The 20,704-nt window shown below is 41.3% G+C and overlaps 1 protein-coding gene across 2 annotated transcripts in view; it reads left to right on the top strand.

Moving 5' to 3' along the window:
* TBC1D9 (TBC1 domain family member 9) overlaps positions 1–19,459 on the top strand; it is a 150,939-nt gene extending 131,480 nt beyond the window's left edge. For both annotated transcript variants that reach the window (XM_053582065.1, XM_053582071.1), the window contains exons 14-21: positions 819–917; positions 1,093–1,161; positions 5,884–6,124; positions 11,381–11,446; positions 12,258–12,344; positions 15,745–15,819; positions 15,914–16,017; positions 17,341–19,459. In XM_053582065.1, the coding sequence (XP_053438040.1) occupies positions 819–917; positions 1,093–1,161; positions 5,884–6,124; positions 11,381–11,446; positions 12,258–12,344; positions 15,745–15,819; positions 15,914–16,017; positions 17,341–18,063 (1,464 nt within the window). In that variant the 3' untranslated portion in view covers positions 18,064–19,459. The remainder of the gene's footprint in view (positions 1–818; positions 918–1,092; positions 1,162–5,883; positions 6,125–11,380; positions 11,447–12,257; positions 12,345–15,744; positions 15,820–15,913; positions 16,018–17,340) is intronic.
* The last annotated feature ends 1,245 nt before the right edge of the window (positions 19,460–20,704 follow it).

Raw genomic sequence — 20,704 nt, 5'->3', positions numbered from 1 at the left:
AGACATTGCTAGACAAATTTCAAATAGTTGTACCAATTGATACTCCAACCAGGAACATGTGAGAGCTTCGTTGCACCCTGCCCTTGCCTGCACTTGATATTGTCTCTCACCTTGTCCTTTACCCTTTAAAGGTAGTTAACCATTGCTGCCTTCACTTCTGCGGGTTAAGCTTCATGCTTTAAGCAGAGTTTATTTTTCTTCAGCATCAATAAGGGACATAAAACCTTGCAGATTTTCTCTCTCCCTTCAAATATGAAGACTTGTTTGGCTTTTGAAACTTAGCTTAACAAACATTTAGGCAGAGCTAGGCATTTTGGGAGCTTGTAGAGCTGGCTAGCTCATAGCATCTACTATCTGGAGACATACAGCATAAATTTCTGGAGCAGATGGACAAATACTGCTGAACTAGTGATCAGAGGCGAAGAGTCTCACACAAGGATGGAGGTTTCCTCCAACCTCTTGGTCTAGTAGCTAGCCTTAGATTACATACTAACTTTCTTCTTGTTAAGAAAATTCTTGTGAAGCGTTCTTTCCACATACATAGCCTTACTTAGCCCTTCTTCTTGATGAACTATTGAGTTAAGGAAGACACATTTGACTTTGAAATGTAGTTCAATTTCAGGTGCAATGAATTTCCAGATACTTATTTATAGTCACTAGATGGGTTTAAACAGTCAATAAAGGTTTAGTCTAGGATGCCTGTCATCTGACAAATCATTTTTTTAACCTGTGTAGAGAGTGTGTTTCAGCCTATCTGCGACATGACGCTGTGTGCTCTAGCAGATTTTTTTAGAAATACCAATATTGCTCCTTTCCAGAAATTTGGAACTATCCGGGCAGATTTGATTGAACAGATGAGATTCAAACAGAGACTGAAAGTGATCCAGACATTGGAGGATACTACAAAACGCAATGTGGTGAGTCCTTTGAGACATGGCAGACGGCGTCTGTCTCCCTCCATCCTCACACACCTGCCTGCTCCTACATTCCTGCTGGACAGGACCCAAATGGTTTAAAAGAGGAAAATTAGGGGCTTTCCCAATGTGACAGTTTTTGAATTTGTAAAATTCATTGTGCTTATTATTTTTATAGGTACGAACCATTGTGACAGAAACTTCCTTTACTATTGATGAGCTGGAAGAACTTTATGCTCTTTTCAAGGTGAGTTTCAAAGTAAATTCCTGCTCATTCAGAGGAGTAAAAGAGTTCACTGTAACAATTCAGTTCTTGATTTTTCTGTGGAATTATTATGGGATAGCATGAATCTCCACATGCATAAATAGAAAGGCAGATCTGAGAGTCCAAAACTGGAGCACTTAATATGAAAAATAAACATATTGTTATAACTAGCTTAAGTTCTCATTTTTGTTCCTGCAGTCTCCAGCTAACATTATAGCAAGTTTCCTTGGACCTAAGGAAATAAGTTGTTGCTTCATAATATTCACTAAAACAATGGCTAAAATCCTTGTACATTGTGATTTCCTATATTAAGCCGTAAAACACCCTTACAAAGAGATCATGTGTTTGTAGCTAGAATGAGAATAATGTATAAGAATAATGTAAAATAAACTCATTTTCAACCGGCATGCCGCAGTACACTCCTGTGCCATGAGAGGATCTTAGGTGTGCTGCAAAAATTTTTAAAGATGATTAATTATTTCCAAAAGAAGTTCAAAGCACAGTATATTCTTCTTCTTTTTTTTTTTTTATCAACATAATTTAAGTGTGCCACAGAAGTGAGGTAAAAAAGTTTGAAAACCACTGGTGTAAGGAAAAGCATAATTGGTTAAATTTCTGTGATTTCCATTTTATAATTCATCCCCTACCAATCTTGACTTTGAATAAGAAAGTATTATGTTATTAAAAGAGGAATGTATAATATTTTTCTTCTAGAAAATGTTTTTTGTGAGAACTATCGCTATCAACATCATGGGTTAAAATGTGGCAATTGACAGGGAAAAAAATGTTGAGATGATGCCTTTTATGCAAGTGCCAATTTTATCACCATCTCTAAGGACAGTCAGAACTAAATTTGGCTGTTCTGAGCACTGCAAAGATAGAACAGAAGAAAACCTATAAAGGAACAAACATATGTAAGAGCTGAACACTAGTAACTGTTCAGTCAGAATGTGGTTGTAATGAGCATAGCTGTGCGGTGTTGTTGCTCAGATTCCCATTTGTCTGTGGGCCGCTGGGGGGCACCACTGTTTTCTTTAGTTTTTTTTCAGTAGTGCCTGGTAAGTGCTCTAGTATGAGTCCTAGTGTCTCTCCCCTAGTTAGTGTTCCAAACACGTGTATTGAATTTGTACATAAATTAGTGATAAATTGCTTTTCTGATGAGGAAGCCAAGGTCCAGAGAGGTGGCAATGCTCCCGGCCTCAGTGGTGGTTAGCATGCCCTTCATGGGGCAGCCACACCACCAGCAGTGGGCAAGGGCACCACCACCATTCAGGCACTTGATGGCCTGTGGTGTGCCGGCTCATTAATGTCACCTGTGTTAAGCATCTGTCACTAATTGCTTGGTATAAATTGGTTGTCCATAAGGAAGAGGTCCCTCTGCTTCATAAAGGAGAGATAATGATCCAGCTGAGATCAGGTTTTAAAGGGATGCTTCCGACCTTAAGAAATCTTCTGCATGGGGTGGTTGGTGGTAGGTGGTAAGTGGTAGGGCCAGGATTCTGGGGAAGCTAAACAGAAGTGATAGAAAGAGCTGGAGGTAGCAAGACCCCAGACAGGTAAGAGAAAGGGCTATGGCAGTAGACAGAAGAGGCTGACCCTGGGGGACACCAGAAGGAAAGGGAGCAGGGTTACATAAACAGAAGTCCCAGATCCAGAGGTTGTTGAAACCATGTCTTACCCGGGCAGTTCTCCACTCTCTGGGCTGTACACCTGGAGGGAACAGGTGTTTTTCAAATCCCAAGAATATGCTCAAGAAAGCAAGATTTCTTCCTATTCAAAACCCTGCCTTAAAGACATGGTGACAAACCCAAGTTCTCCAGCTCTCTGAGCATGGAAAAGCAACCTAAGGCCGACCCTTGCTTGGTGTCAGGGGTTGGATGGAGTCTCTGGCACTGTGAATCTAAGAGAAAAAAACTTCACTTATGGACTCTCTCTTGGTTCTTTGAGACATTTTAATTGGCTATACTTTCACAAACATTTACTGAGTCATTGCTATGTGTCAGGCGCACTGTCAGACCCCTTAGTGCTTTTAAAAAGCCAATTTCTGGGTGCTTTCCTGGAGATAGGATGAAAAGGAATGATGGGGATGTTTTCCTGGAGATGGGATGCAAAGCAATGATGGGGATGCTTTCCTGAGGATGGGATGCAAAGGAATGATGGGGATGCTTTCCTGAGGATGGGATGCAAAGGAATGATGGGGATGCTTTCCTGAGGATGGGATGCAAAGGAATGATGGGGATGCTTTCCTGAGGATGGGATGCAAAGGAATGATGGGGATGCTTTCCTGAGGATGGGATGCAAAGGAATGATGGGGATGCTTTCCTGAGGATGGGATGCAAAGGAATGATGGGGATGCTTTCCTGAGGATGGGATGCAAAGGAATGATGGGGATGCTTTCCTGAGGATGGGATACAAAGGAATGATGGGGATGCTTTCCTGAGGATCGGATACAGAGGAATAACACCTCCCAAGGAACTCACTGCATAGGCTTTGGGTTGAGGGGACAGAATATTCAAAAATGCTTCAGGTAAATGTGGTGGAACATGTAGTGCAGGGCCCCTGTGCCTAGTTTCCCTTGAACTCCTTTTAAATCAGTCCTTCTGTTTTCAGTGTCTGGGCCCCTCGGTCAGGGCCCAGGACTGGCCAGGTCTCGGGCCCAGCTTAACTAGGTTCCGGACGCCGACCACTAAGTTACCTTGCACAGGAACCATTTCTCTTAGGTGCCTGAGGGCTGTCTACTTTAGCTGGAGAGAGAGAGAGAGTCTTAGAGAGAGTAAAGCAGTTTTCTTAAAGAGATAGATCTTAGTCTTTAGCAGAGCTTGGTGATCTTCAGCAGAGAGACGCCGTCCTGGTGTTCTGCAGGCAGGAGAGGAGACAGAGTCAGAGTAAGCCAGTCCATGATAGAATGCGCATGCTCCCGACTGCCTTCTCCTCCAGCCTAATATAAGGCTGATCTTGTCCCTCTCAACACCACAGGGGTAGAGACTGCCAATTCACCACTGCTCTCATCTCACGAGCTCTCTCATGCTTGTTAGGAGAGCTAAATCCCTCTCCATGCCCTTTCCACCAAGGTGTTCCATTGAGCTATACAGGTATTTCTTATAACTCTCACTCCTCCTAGCCATAGGCTACACGGGCTGCTATACCCCTCACCCACAAATGATGGTCTATGAGGTCTCATCAGACACAGGGGAGGTGGCTTGTTTTCTGCTAGGGGTTGTGAGCCCCAGGAAAGTGCCTGCATCCATGTCAAGGCCTGGTTCAGCATCACCTGGGTGCTTGGGAGGAAACATTTTGGGTAACCATTATCAACCAAGGTAAAGAGGACCCCTCCCAGGGAGGTATCACCAATGCGTCCCTGCTCACAGAAGGTTGCTGGTTCCACACATGCTAATTCAGAGAACAGGTCAGTCCAGCCACTCTGACCTCAGCATTCTCCTCCTTCCCTCGGTCATCTCTCTGCCTCCGCCCAGCAGCCAGCAGGGCAGTCCCAGGCCCTGGGGAAGTTTGACACAGCCTCCTGTACGTGCCGAGCTGTGCTGCAGTCTGGTGCTGCCCTCCACTTCTCCTTCCTCTTCTCCCTTACTCACGCATCTCTTTTAGCTCCTCCACTTCCATTCCTGGTAAATAACTGTGATCAGAACAGAGGTCTTCTTGGCTCCTTTTCTGCTAAGAGCAGAACTGAACAAAGCGCTACATATCCACAATGAACTCCTCCCCTCTTCAGAAAATCAGAAAGATTGTCGAAAGTGCTGTTTTCTGTTATGATATTCATGCACGTTTGTAGTGAAACAGTCAATACAGTTGGGAATAAAGTAAAAATGAATCCTCCTTTTCATGCTCCTCTTGCCGTCCTACCTGGGGCTCAGAGCTGACTGTGAAAGCCTGTGTGTGGGTACGGAGCTCTCCCAGACCCTTCAAGTGCATGATTTCTATTTGTGGTCTCCCTAAAAGGGGTGTGTATTGCTGCCACAGTCAGTACGACCTAATGAATAAAGAGGCTGCCTTGTTCCTAAGGACAGGAAACAGAAAGCCCTCTGCTGGGTCCAGATCTCTGTTCTGCTTACCTCAGTGTTTCCTGTACCAATACGTTCTCTAGAGCTATTTGCTGGTGTGTGAAATAGGATGACCACATCCTTGTAGATTTGGATACTGTATGACTATAATATTTATGGTATTTTGGTGACCAGGAAAGAAGGGGGTTATAAATAATGTATGGGATATTATGGTGGGGATCAGGAAACCCCGAATCTCATCATGATTCTGTTTGACCTTGTGAGCAACTTCACAGGTGGGCTTTACCATCCTCACCTGGAAAACGAGGTGGTCACTGATTATCTACATCTCAGATTGTTTTCAGTTTAGCATTCTATTAAGTCAAAGAATTCTCCTTATGGGAACTATTTTGAAAGTGTGAGTGTGTCTATAACACACACATCCAGTAATTGAATCACACTTTTCCTGCCAGGTGTAAGCTGCAGGAACAGCTGACGTGGGGTCCGTGGAGGCTGCTCCAGTGGGGCTATGTGTAGAACCAGAAAGCGGGGGAGGTGCTGAAGCCAGAGCCCTGCCCGAAGGGGATGCATACAGATTAACCTAAAGCCCTTTCCAAACCTGAGGGCTGGTCTTTTCTTCCTGGTAGTTGCTGCAAAACAAGACTCTACAGTGATCACCCCAGTGATCATCCCATTCTTCCTTTTCCAGGCAGAACATCTCACCAGCTGCTACTGGGGTGGGAGCAGCAATGCACTGGACCGGCACGACCCCAGCCTGCCCTACCTCGAGCAGTACCGCATCGACTTTGATCAGTTCAAGGGCATGTTCGCTCTGCTCTTTCCCTGGGCGTGTGGAACTCACTCCGACATTCTGGCCTCCCGCTTGTTCCAGTTATTAGATGAAAATGGAGACTCTCTGATTAACTTCCGGGAGTTTGTCTCTGGGCTGAGTAAGAACATGACCTTATGGCATAAACTGAGACAGTGTGGTGGGACGGTGACCCAGTGTTCCCCGGGGCTGCCCTCAGGGCCACAGCCTGCATTGCTTTGAGAATTGGGTTTAGGGGGCAGAGAAGCACACATGAAGTCTTGCAAACTGCATATAAAATTTGTTCTTAGTGCGTGGATACATCATTGCCTTCTCCATCAGATAGCCCTCAACGTTATTTAAAAATTCATTATTAGAGAATTCACAAGAAAATAAAATGCCAGCATAAACACTGAAACTGTAGACCAGGACCACTTGATGTGAGAAAAAAAATGTTTGAGAGGTGGATTGCTTTTCTTTGACAAAAAATTATATATAATAGGTATAATTAAATATACAATGTTATATGTAATTTCACAATATTTCATCACAACGTTTCATATTGTTTTTGATAAAGGGCTGAAAAACCACAGCAGCTCTGCAGAGTCAGTGGAAGTCTTTTCTCTCCCTTTGGTCGGGAGGAAGGACCGTGGGCGTGAGCTCCACACCACCTCCCCAGCAGCAGGTGGGTGGCTGCACGTCAGCCTGGCTGTCTGCCTTGCTTACTGCCTTATATATTATTGCCCTTTTGGATTTTGTTCCATATATACCTGGACGAAAAAAGCTACACAGTAGTAGAGCTTGGCCCCCCTGGTGTGTGGTTGTGGATGTTGCAGGCCTTCTGTCAGCATGAGGCAAGAAGGAATTTTCTTTAAAATTCTAATTGTATCATTGGGCCATATACTTTAAAATGATATGCCCAAGGAGAGATAAAAGGTCAGCCACAAACCCAGCATTTCCAAACACCACCCTTAATCTGTAAGAGTAATCTGTGGAAGGCATAAAGCCCTGAGGAAGCTGATGGTCTTTTTAAAAAAGGGAAGGCATGTAGGTGAAGTTAAAAATAACTGAATAAAGCATTCATCTATGTGCTAAAAAGGGGAACCTGGAGGGACTCCCCTTTCTTGCGTTCAGGTCCTGTTCTGTTTCTTGAGACGCGTACTCTAACATTTAACCAAAATAACAGCCCTTTGAAGTAATAATAATAATGATGTCCACCATTCAGGCCCATTTACTCCACGCCAGGTACTCCCTAATGCTGTATGTTCATTTAATTTGCCCAAGGACACATCACTAGCAATTTTGTTTGAATCCGGGTACCCGGAGGCACAATTTGTGCTGTTACTATTTTGCTTTATTACCTGTCTGCTTCCCCATTTTCAGCTAAAGAAATGGAAGCTCAGGAAATTTGACTAACACGCTAGAACATTAGTTATAATAATAACTAATGCTAATAATAACAAATATAATATATAATAATATTATATATTGAATTATATATTATATATAATTTTTTTCCAAAGGAAAGCAATCTACCTCTCAAACATTTTTTTCCTCACATCAAGTGGTCATTGTCATTACCTGACAATGCAGGTCACTACAAAAGTTTTGCGACAGTCTGGGTTATGTTCCATTATTTCACTTCCAAGAAATACAGTCACACACACTGTCCTTTCTGATTCACCTGTGCAAGTTTCAACTTGCTCAGCTTACTGGTGTTGCTGGGAGGACTTCGTTTCTTTCTATCCACACAGATTTTACATTTCTTGCTGATTTTTGTGTATCTCAAAACTTTACATACCTACTATTTAAATCATACCTATGATTTACATACCTACTGTTGAATTGACCTGAGAGGCACAGTTAGTACATGCTGGACCCAGGATTTCAAACAAGGGCTGTCCGTAGTGAGAGCTTATCATTTTCGTAACACTTGATGCTGAGAAGAAAAAGGGGATTTTTTTTTTTTTAAGGAGAAGGAGGCAATATTAATTTTTAATTACATAGGTAATACAAAAGTACATTTACCTTTTTTTACACTTGATCTTAGCCAAAAGGCCTAGAAGCGATTCATTTACCTTTTTTAAAAAAAGGAAGACTAGCGATCCCTTTGACCCTATCCTAATTTTTTCTCCCTCCAAGGTAACTAATGATTACCATATTGATGTTTATCAAAAAGATGATTTAAAAAAAAATTATCTTCAGACTGGATTAAGGAGGGAGGAAAAAGAGAGAGGTTCTGAATATAGAAAGTGACAAAAATAAGTATTAATATTTGGTTTACTTAAATTTAGTCAACCTCAGTAAGGGGAAGACTCTTCGTTATCCTCAAGAAAGGACAAAGGAGCTTGAAGTCCAGGATGGAATAAACATTAGGAAAGAATGCAGTTTCTAAAATGCAGTTGAGTCCCTGAGCAAAGTAAACTGTATCCCGGAGGACTGGGAGAGCTCTCAAGTGGGATTGCAGAGCCATTGTCAGTTATGTAGACAGGCAAGTGCAGCAGAAATGGGAAAGTCTGTCTGAGATTAAAGAAATTAAAAAATGAATTCTGAAAAGGATGTATCAGTAATTTTAGTGTCAGTCCTCAGAAAGATGCTTCTAGAAATTACTGGACAGTCTGTGTGGGATCAGAAATAAGGGATTATTGTCAGATGCCGTATATTAGCCGGATCTCCTTTTCCAATAGTGTTGCTAAAAGGTGGTTTCTCTAAATATATAATAGTGAGTCATGAAGCATCCAGTCATTGGATAAATAATAAGTGGAAATCTATGGAAATCAGTGATTGCATAACTTGTTGAACTCTGCACCCAAGGTGCAATGGTTAATAAGTCAATTTCTACTGACAGTTTGTAAGTACCTTGGGCCCAGTGTATATCCTCTTTGTATTATTTGCCTTACTTGCCAAGTAGATAAAAGAACAATTTAAATACAGTTCCTAGAAGAGTGCCTGGCTCAAAAAGTGTTGGTTTTTATGGTCACTGTGATTACTGTCCATCCCCCTCTGCTGGACTCAGCCAGTGCCTGAGCCCTTAAGGCAGAGAATGCATACTTACCAAATGGGTGGGCTACTCAAAGGTAGGGGAGGAGCCCACATGTTAGCTGTCAAAAACAAGATTTATGGTGGTGCCCATAGTTCGGTGGTTAGGGCACCGGTCACATGCTTCGGGGCTGGTGGGTTTGAACCTGGCCTGGGCCTGCTAAACCAAACAAACAAAAAAAAAAAGCCAGGCATTGTGGTGGGTGCCTGTAGTCCCAGCTACTCAGGAGGCTGAGGTAACAGAATTGCCTGAGCCCAAGAGTTTGAGGTTGGTATGAGCTGTGACCCCACAGCACTCCACCGAGGGTGACAAAGTAAGACTGTCTAAATAAAATTTAAAAATTACAATAGGTATAAATGACTGGCCAAAAAAAGCTGATTGGTATAAATTCAAAGCCCTAAATTTAAAGAAACAATTGTTAAAGAACTAGCCAAGATGTGTGTATATAGTGTTATAGTGATTTTCAGCAATTCAGTGAATCTCGAGTCAGCTGAAACTAAGTTCAAATCCTGGACCTGCCACTTACTAGTTTATGACCTAGTACAAATTACTTAACCTCAATAAGTTCAACTTTTCTCAGCTATAAAGTGGGTATAATAATTCTGCCTGGCCCATGAAATTATTGAGATACATATAGAGAAAGTAGTTGGCGTAGGACTTACTACGGAGTGAATGATTAACAAATGTCCGTCGTCGTTTTCACAGTTAGTCTTATATAAGTCAGTGTGCAAACATCTTGGGGTTTAGTTAACTGTGTGATCAATATGAAACTCCAGAGTGAAAGTGTAAAAGTTGAATGCACCCTTCAGGCTATACTGATGGAAAAGTCAAGGACAGTTCTACTATTCCCTGAAGCAGCCAACTGGTTTCTGGAGCTCTGTCCAGCAGGATGTTGACTGAGAAATTAACACATAAAGTAGATGTGGGGAAGAATAGGGAAGGGTATACAAATGATATCCTATGAAAAAGTTGAAGCACTTGGAAAGGTGAAACCTCGAAAAATAAAGTTGCCCCAAAAAGATAAACTTGAGAGAGACAAGACAGCTGTCCTTGAAATCTGAAGCATTGTATGGAAGGAAGAGGCAAGACTCTATCCTGTTTAGCTTCACAGAAAGAGGAATAGTTCTAAACTGGTTTTGACACTTTGAGATCTGGTAATGACTATGGGTATTTTTTTCCCAAGAAATGACATACACGCATATGTAAAATTTTACATTTTATGGGGTTCGTGGACTTTATATGTAAACTTGAGATTACAGGTTAAGGATCATTAGACTTAAGTAAAAATTACAGAAGGACTTTTAGTATTTAGAGCAGGCGTCCTCAAACTTTTTAAACAGGGGGCCAATTCACTGTCCCTCAGACTGTTGGAGGGCCGGACTATAGTTTAAAAAAAAACAAACTATGAACAAATTACTATGCACACTACACATATCTTATTTTGAAGTAAAAAACAAAACGGGAACAAATACAATTCACACCACTTCATGTGGCCCACAGGCCGCAGTTTGAGGACGTCTGATTTAGCATATGCATGGGTAGAATGGGATGTTACTGGTTATAATGAGTCCCCGCTCTTTGAGAATGTGTACGCAGAAATTAGACTCCTGGCTCCCAGGGTTGTGTGAGAGGCGCTCCCTCCAATAGGCAGCAATGGAGACAAGAAGACCCGTAAGGCCCCTTCCAACCCAGATTCTGTGATTATTCTTCTCCTTTTTCCAAATATGATTCATCTTTAACTAGGTGCCCTGAGGATATATACTTATTTCCAAGGAGTTTTTCAATTCTCAGAATAAATATCGACTTTATAGGAAAAGGTAACAATTCTTTTGATTGAAGCTTTGGTGATACAGTGACAGGTTAGAATGAGGAAACATGTAGGAGAACTCAGAAATGACTAAAATGGACTTCTAAGATGAGTAATTTCAAGTAATCTCAAACACATTTTTGAAGTTATTTCTGAATTCTATTTAGGAGATGGTGGCCCAGTCACATGAACTTTCTCATTAAAGATACTAGTTTATTATGTGTCAGACACTATTCTAAGTGTTTCACTTCTGGTCTCACATTTCATGGAATCCTGACATCAAGATCACTGGTAGAATCTTCTCTTATCATCTCACCTTACAGAGGAGAAACTGGGGTACAGAGAGGTTAACTCTCCCTAGAGTGCAGAGTAAGTACAAAGGATTTGAAACCCAGTGGCCTGGTTCCAGAGCTCTTAACCCAAATATGTCCCATTGTCCCCCAGTGGCTTGGTTCCAACTTGTAAGCAGTAGACTTGTCAAGGGAACACTGAACCTGGAGGGATCACCAGCACACACAAGGATTTTCACACTGGTGCTTCTGTGTTTTTAGGTGCCGCCTGCCATGGGGACCTCACAGAGAAACTCAAACTTCTGTACAAAATGCACGTCCTTCCTGGTAAGTGAGCTGTATAGAGCTGTCTGTAACCTTGACCTGGCTGCTGGAAGTCTCTCTCTCTCTTTTTTTTTTTTGTGTTTGTGTAAGCTGTTTGCTTCTTTTTGTTATACCAGATTTGGTATATTCGTTGGTCACTAAGAATGAACTGAATAATGACTATTTATGTTAAGCTTCTGAATCATCCTGTGCTTGATTCTGTGGTCATCTACCTGCCTGAAGTCCGAGTTGGGGTAAAGGAAAAGAGCAGGAATCTGCAAGAGAAAGAATAAATAGCATTTGGTAACACATGGGACCTGAGAATTGTAAGAGAGATGAGCGGAGGACACCCTGAGAGTCGGAGACTGGGGCGGGGGCAGCTTCATCGTTGGCAGAAACAAGTGGGAAACATGGGGAGGTTCGGAGTTCACATTTAGGCAAGGTTGGTCTCAGCCAAGATATATTTAGCAAATGCTAAAAAGAGAGAGAGAGATTGGCACTGGGGATAGAGATGTGGGGATTATCTTTAGAGCATACAATTTGGTTCATAAAGCATTATTCCACAGAATTTGGGAAATTCTTCATACGAAGGGAAACGTAAAGGAACGCTTTGGTGTGGGATTGTTGAAGGGAAGGCGGAGTTGTAAATGGAGTGATCCCTCCCTCCCTAAGGTTTTAGACACTGTAGTATTCAAGGCCCCCCAGAGATGACCCCTGTCCATCTTTGTAACTTTAGCTTTTCAGCCACCCCACAAGTCATTTCCTTTGGTAATTAAGCAGACTTTCATTGAGTCATGACCCTGCCAGTGTGAAGATTATTTCCTCCTCTCCCTAGAGCCATCCTCTGATCAGGATGAGCCAGATTCTGCTTTTGAAGCAACTCAGTACTTCTTTGAGGATATCACCCCGGAGTGTACACATGGTAAGTGACCTCTCTCACCAAAAGGGTACTGTCCGTATTTTCCACAGTGCCCTCTATTACTGGAATAAGACTTGCCTCCAAAGTTGTCCGTCAAAGAGGTATATGAATATGGTTCCCTAATACATTACTTTCCTTTCAGATTTTTGAACTTAGGCAACTACTAGAGAAGCAGGTCCTTCAGCACATTGAAAGGACCATGTACAGCGTTTCCCAGGAGATTAGAAAAAGCATATCCTATAGAGCCATATAGTAGAACCTTTATAAGTTGACTACCCATGGGATTGTACCAAACTGGTCAACATAGGGAGGTGATCAGCATAAAGAACTAGGCCTACTGTACTGATACATGTACAGTCTGTGAAAATTAAGTCAGCTTAAGGAGGTGGTCAGTGTAGGGAGGTGGTCAACTGTGGAGGTTTTACTGTACTTTTCTGTTAGGGTCAGGCTCATGAAGAACATCATCCTGTTATTATGGAGCTATCTAGAATTGGGACTGGTATTTATATAAAAAAGCATTTTCTTATATCTGTCTTTGCTCTACAACAGTTTGGCAAACTATTTGGCCCACCACCTGTTTTATATCATCTATGTGAACTAAGAATGGTTTTTACAATTGTAAATGTTTTTTAAAAATCTAAAGTAAAATGATATATCTTGCCATATGAAAAGTACCTAAAATCAAAACTTTGCTGCTTATAAATAAAGTTTTGTTGAAACGCAGCTAAGTTCATTCACTTCTGTATTGTTCATGGCTGTTTTCATGCAGTAGTGCCAGAAGTAAGCAGTTAAGGCAGAGACCACACGGCCTGCAAAGCCTAAAATAGTGACTACCTGGCCCTTTGCAGAAGTTTGTCGACCCCTGCTCTATGTGGATGTTAGATCTAAAAATTAGATCTAAACGATCTAATTCGTTTATATCTTCACTTATATATATCAAGTTATATATTGTTTTGTCATGTATGAATCATCTAAGCAGCATCCCTGGACTTGATCCTATAGTAAACTTTTTACCTTCTAATTCATTAAGGCAGCTTCATCAGTTTTTACCTAAGTCTAAAAGTAAATGTGGTTGTCCCTGGGTTCTTTTGCCTCTTCACATTTCTCATCTCCAAATTAGCACAGCTTAGACCAACTTTTAAACTGTCAGCATCTAAGTGATTGAGTAGAGAAGTGAGCCAGGCTCGGTCTTAATGTGGTCGGCAAGACAAGTTGAGGGTAAAAGCCTTAGAGAGGATGCAAACTGTGGGTTTGTTATCTAGGTGACTGTAGGCAGCTGTCTGCCTCGCTGAACCTCAGTTTCCTCATGTGGAAAATGTAGGTGACAATTGTCACATTGGGTGCAGTTAGGACCTAATAAGATGACATAGTAAGGCTTTTGCATAGTGTCTTAGCATATCCTGTGGTATCCTCAGTATCTCTGAGAATGGTGTTCTGCCTGCAACATGTGAGCCACAGCTAGTAAACACTTATTTCAGGAAAGGGTTCTCTTGTTTCTGAAATGCTTCAGGAATGCTCTCATTTAATGTCATGGAAAGATGCTTATTAAAGGGTGTTTTTCTAGTACCAAAAGTACTATTACTTCGTTCTAATGGGTTTTTTTTCTTTGTTTGTTTGTTTGTTTTGAGACAGAGTCTCAAGCTGTTGCCCTGGATAGAGTGCTGTGGTGTCACAGCTCACAGCAACCTCAAACTGTTGGGCTTAAGTGATTATCTTACCTCAGCCTCCCACGTAGCTGGGACTACGGGTGCCCGCCACAATGCCCGGCTATTTTGTTGTTGTTGTTGCAGTTGTCATTGTTGTTTTAGCTGGCCCTGGCTGGGATCAAACCTGCCAGCCTTGGTGTATGTGGCCAGCTCCCTACCTACTGAGCTCCAGGCGCCAAGCCTAGTGTTAATGTTTTTAAAATACAGGTAAAATATATAAAATAAGCTAAAGCTGTTTTAAAACTTCACTAGGTAAAGATAACTATTAATCTTGAATTTTCTTCAGTTTTTTATTCAGATAGTGTATGTAATTATATATACACATGTACACAAAACCACACACATATAAAACTGGGATCAAACCACCTGTCCAATTTTTTATCTTAAATTTCTCACTTAAAATCAAGTGAGAATATTAATGTGTTATTAAAAATTATTTGAAAACATAGTTTTTAAATGGCTTTGCAATATTCATTGCATGGGGTTGCTGTACATTAAATACTTTAAAAATATTTATTGGCTTCCTAAATTACTTTCAACATTAAGAGGAAAGAAATTTCACAGTGACATATAGTACATTTTCCTCACTCTGTCTTAAAAGTTGCAGAGATTAACTTAACACATGATATAGTCAAGGTCACGTATTTGGCAAACCATCCAGCTTTGAGGTGTTTGAACAAGGGCTAGACTCCACGCTGACAGCTGGCAGAATGATGGTAATCGGAGAGTAATCATACACCTCCCCCTTCTGAAGTCCTTACATGCCCGGTATCGTCCTGTTGTAAGAAGATCAAAAAATGGATTTTTTAAAAGTCTTATTTTTTTATTTCAAACTTATATGAGGGTACGAATGGTTAGGTTACAGTGTTAGCGTTTGTTTGGTAAGATCCCTATTATATTTGTGCCCCTCACCCAGAAGGTGTGCCATGTACCCTTAGGTTGAAATACTAAATTATCAATCGGTAGCATATAACATTTTAGAAAAAAAAGTTAGTTTTTCTGGGTTCTACCAACATAGATTTTAATTTCCTCGAAAGAGTGAGTTCTTGATCTTTTGCAGGGAGTCACAGGAGAAAATCAATCTCATATATGCAAAGTTAACATGACAATATAGACAGTACAGCGAAGAAAGGCAAGAAATCAACTTTCACAGGAGCAAAAGATATATTCAACCATTTTTTAAGTACTGGAGATGATACGGCATTATCCTTTTAATTTTTTAAAAATAAATTTATTTATTTTGAGACAGGGTCTCACTCTGCATGGGGCTAGAGTGCAGTGGCATCATCATAGCTCACGAGAACCTCAAACTCTTGGGCTCAAGCCATCCTCCTGCCTCAGCCTCCCAAAGTGCTTGAATGACACCTTTAATTTTTAATGTGCACTGAAATCCAGCTGTGAGAAAGAATTCTGTAGCAGTCCTTCACCTAGAAATGGGGTTGTCAGATAAAATAAGAGATACAGTAAAATTGAATTTCAATTAAAAAAATAATTTTCTCGGTATAAGTATATCCCATGCAACATTAGGGATAAGCCAAAAATATTACTTGTGCTTTATCTGAGATTCAAATGTAAGTTGGCAGATAAGTATTTTATTTTGTTTTACCTGAAGGTTCTTTTACTTTCTAATACAAATGCTAACACTATGGACATATTATAAGACATCCTCCTTTTTTCTTCCAAATATTTCCTGGTAGTGGTTGGACTGGACAGCAGGAGCAAACAGAACGCTGACGATGGCTTTGTCACTGTGAGCCTAAAACCAGACAAAGGTACAGATGTCCTCTCCTGGGTATTTACCTTCTTTATGGTGGAACATTTCTTTCTTGCCTTGTGAACACTTATTTCTTGATATTTGGGTAATAGGGAAGAGGCCAAATTCCCAAGAAAATCGTAATTATCTGAGACTCTGGACACCCGAAAATAAATCTAAATCAAAGAATGCAAAGGATTTACCCAAATTGAATCAGGTAAGTGCTCAACAGTTCGTTCATTTCAAAACTTGATGCTCTTTTTTTCCAATCAGAAATGAATGTGAAAGATGTACCCCTCAAAGAAAATTGTAGCTTGGGAGCACTTCATTAGTATCCATTTAGATCTATATTGTGTATATTTTTGTGCATCAAAAATGTGCTTAGTTGAGAGAAAAGGACCTCTGCAGAGAAGACATGAACCACAAAATACTCAGTTTTAAGAGTCCATGCATCTTACGCCTGTCATTACAACTCCCCTCAGATACTGTAAGACAAGCCTGTGCTGTTTTCAAACCACTGTGCTAGGCTAAAAAGATGTCTCAGACATGTTTTCCTTAAAAAGTTGAAGTGTCATAAAGGAGAAAAAGACAATATAAATAATTCCAACACAGCATGAAAATGCTAAGTTTCGTAATGAAAGAACAGAATCACAGGCTGGAGGCATTCCTTTCAGTTCAGGGAGGTAAGGGATGTGTCACAGGAGGGGGTTGGGCTAACCTTGGAACACGAGAGATCCGTTTTGAAGTGTGTAGACCTGAGAAGAGGTGAGTCTGGGATTTCCTTAAGACACTTCTACAAGGAAAAAGAGAGTAAGGAAAAGCAAAAGAGTTAGTGAAGCAAATGTATACCACGTAGTCAGAGTCTAAGTGATGGATACAGGAAGGCTTTATTTTATTTTTTTATTTTTCCTACTTTATGGATGTGTGAAATTTTTCAAATTAAAAAAATGGAAATATAATGAAGATTTTCTTTTCTTTTCTTTTTTTTTTTTTTTTTGAGACAGAGGTCTCACTATATTGCCCTTGGTAGAGTGCCACCATAGTGTCACAGCTCTCGGACACCTCAAACTCTTGGGCTCAAGCGATTCTCTTGCTTCAGCCTCCCAAGTAGCTGGGACTACAGGTGCCCACCACAATACCTGGCTTTTTTTTTTTTTTTTTGCAGTTTTTGGCCGGGGCCAGGTTTGAACCCACCACCTCCAGTATATGGGGCCAGTGCCCTACTCCTTTGAGCCACAGGTGCTGCCCTATTTTTTTCTATTTTTTTGTTAGAGCGGGGATCTTGCTCTTGCTCAGACTGGACTTAAACTCCTGAGCTCAAGGGATCCACCCACCTGGGCCACCCAGAGTGCTAGGATTACAGGCATGAGCTGGTGCACCCAGCCAATAAAGAGACTTTAAACATGTTCGTCCATCCTACACACAGGACTTTCCAAAGATCTTTAGGTGTCATCATTTAAATGGCTTTTCAGTCCACCTGGTCCTATGTCTCTCTTCCCCAGATTTCACATTTTATGTGTTTTTCCAAATCACTTTTTAGGGGCAGTTCATTGAGCTGTGCAAGACAATGTATAACATGTTCAGCGAGGACCCCAATGAGCAGGAGCTGTACCACGCCACGGCAGCCGTGACCAGCCTCCTGCTGGAGATTGGGGAAGTGGGCAAGCTCTTCGTCGCCCAGCCTGCAAAGGAGGGTGGGGGTGGGGGCAGCGGGCCGTCCTGTCACCAGGGCATCCAGGGCATGCTCTTTCCCAAGAAGGGACCCAGCCAGCCTTACATGGTGGAGTCGGTGGAGCCCCTCCCAGCCAGCCTGGCCACTGACAGTGAGGAACACTCTCTCGGAGGACAGATGGAGGACATCAAGCTGGAGGACTCCTCGCCCCGGGACAACGGGGCCTGCTCCTCCATGCTGATCTCCGACGATGACACCAAGGACGACAGCTCCATGTCCTCGTACTCGGTGCTGAGTGCTGGCTCCCATGAGGAGGACAAGTTGCACTGCGAAGACATCGGGGAGGACACTGTCCTGGTGCGCAGCGGCCAGGGCACAGCGGCGCTGCCCCGGAGCACCAGCCTGGACCGGGACTGGGCAATCACCTTCGAGCAGTTCCTCGCCTCCCTCTTGACTGAGCCTGCCCTGGTGAGGTACTTTGACAAGCCCGTGTGCATGATGGCCAGGATTACCAGTGCAAAAAACATCCGGATGATGGGCAAGCCCCTCACCTCGGCCAGTGACTACGAAATCTCGGCCATGTCCGGCTGACGCAGTCACCTTCCCTGGGGAGGGCAATGGAGGGAGGGGTTTTTTTTTATGTTCTTCTGTGTTGGGGTTTCTTTCTTTTAAATTAAATATTTATTAGTACCTGGCTTGAAGCCTAGTGTTTTCATAACGTAATACAATGAAAACTGGTGGAGAAAAATATAAACACCTCAATGTAGGTACAGTTACAGTCTCGTTGGGGGGAGAGGGATCTACCAGAATACAGTTTATTCAGTGAATTACAGAAAAATGATGAATTTGTCAGTGATATGTGTGTATTATAACTTATTAATCTTGCTGTTGAGCTGTATACATGGTTTAAAAAATAGTGCTGTTTAATGCTAAATAAGGCAGCATTCATTTGTGTATTCAGGCTTTTTAAATACAATTAGGGCTGTAAAGAAAATGAAATAGAACAAATACAAGACTCTTCTTTAATGGAAAAGGCATTGTCAGCTGGGGGTAAATCCTGTACCACTTTAGAGAGTATTAGGAATATTTTTAAGATTTGAAATATATTTCATAAAAGTCTCTATTCAAAAATCATATTAAACAGATGTTCCCCCTCAAAGGGAAAACATTTGGGGTTCTAAACAATTATAAAAATGTATGTGATTTTTTTTTTTTTTACATGATGCCAGAATAACACTTGTATTGGATCAATTTGGACAGAGACCAATTTTGCATTAAAAAATTGTTCTGATTATTTATGTCAGCTGATCAGAACTCAGTGAAAAGTAACAATCTTTTGTTACAGAGAATTTGAAAGTGGCAGCAGCGATAGAAGGCGCAGGATAGGTTTGGGGTTTTTTTTGTTTTTTAAATTACTGATGCTTGTGATACTCAATGTTCAGCTTCTTGTTACTCAATGCAAAGAAAGCAAAAAACTAAGCGATAAACTTTACCATTTCTATATTCTCCATAGATTCAAGAAATTTATACCACATATCATATATGACCATCTTTCCATGAAATTGATGTAGAGATAATGTAAACTGAAAAAAATCTGCAAGATAATGTAACTGAATGTTTTAAACAGAACTTGTCACTTTATATAAAAGACTAGTATGCTCTATCTATTTCCTGAATGGATGTGGAAATGAAAACTAGCGCACCTGCACTTTGAATTCTTCTTTTTTATCACCAGTAGAGTTTTGTTTTTTTAACAGACATTGGAAAGTTTTTTCTTCTTATTGTCAAATTCATAATCATGGTCACATTCCCTTTGCTTGTTCAGAATATTCCTTTCCACACATTATTTTCATATACGTCGTGTCCTTATTTAGCTGTTGCTGCTGTTTATTTGTTTTATTTACAGAATTATTTTTAAACTGTCAAATGAAGTAGTGTTAACTTCAAATAGGATAAATGTGAACAAATAAAATAATGAGATACTCAGCTGTGTCTTTTTTTAATCTCCGTGCTTGAGTTTCTTCCTAAGGCAATGCCATTATTCCATTGACAATTTTAGTAGGCAATCATTTTGACTAAGTAAATGAATTTTATAGGCAAATTTGTTGAGATAAGAAATACAGTTTTTAGCATGTCAAGGAGTGTATTTGAAATAAAATAATTATTTGTTATCTAATTTAAAATACTTATCCTACATGAGTAATAACAGGGTAAAAATTCCTGTTTCATCCTTGTGAGTACACTCTAATACCATTTGGTATGAGTTGAATCAGTTAAGTAGTCATCAATTTGACTCTTAAGATTGCTATTCATTATTCCATGTATTTCCATTTATTTCTGTCTTTAAGGTCTTAAACATCCCTGAACACAGTGAACAGCAAGTCATTCTGAAAGTGTGTCTCTATCGAGGCTGATAATTATCCCTGTGGTTTTGTCCCTGTTCTTTCAAGCCCATCATAGTGCTTTCCATCCCAGCACCATGCTGCATTATGACAATTTTTAGTCTATGTTCCCTTCTGAGAGCTACCTACGGAGGAGCCCAAACCTTTGAGTTGCTATTTCCAGCTTAGTCTGTGAGATAAATGGGTCTATGAGCTCATTCACCACCTCAGAAGAACAGCCTGGGAGAATCATTTTGCTCTCAGCCTCCAGAAGTCAGTCTGCACATTTCAAAGCATGTTTTCTCAAAAATGATTCACGTTCTTATCTCGTTTTTTATGGTTATGATATGTGTGTTTAGCATTTCCGTGGATCATGCTTTCTGATTTCAACTTCCTGTGATTTGCCGTCTTCTCTGAGTGGCCACTGTAGACTTGGCCCTGGGAGCCCTCCCCTTGCTAATAATGATTACACCGGTGCTGGTGATGGGATCCTGTCTTCAGCTCCGGAGCATGGCCTCAGGGGAGCTTTCACAGATGAAAATGAAAAGGAGAAAGCTGCTGCTACAAGAAAGGGACAGAGCAAACCACGGGGAGCGTGAGAGTGAGTGGGCTGGGGAAAGGGACAGATCCAGAGAAAGCACGCACCCAAGGATGGCATTCCTCCAGTATCACTTCAAATCTGACTGCAGGGAGGAAGAGGAGGTAAGTGGAAGTATCACATATCTCAGGCAATGAGGAGGTTGGTGTCCCAAAAGCATCCTCCTGACCATCACAGGCAGGCACCAGGCCACTGCAGCAGCCTGCTCTCCCAGAGCAGACCTCTGTAGGGAGTGTGGCTGAGCTGCTCTTCC

Source organism: Nycticebus coucang, chromosome 1 (genome assembly GCF_027406575.1).
Source record: "Nycticebus coucang isolate mNycCou1 chromosome 1, mNycCou1.pri, whole genome shotgun sequence".
Lineage (NCBI taxonomy): Eukaryota > Metazoa > Chordata > Mammalia > Primates > Lorisidae > Nycticebus > Nycticebus coucang.
This window is presented reverse-complemented; position numbering and strand designations above follow the sequence as displayed.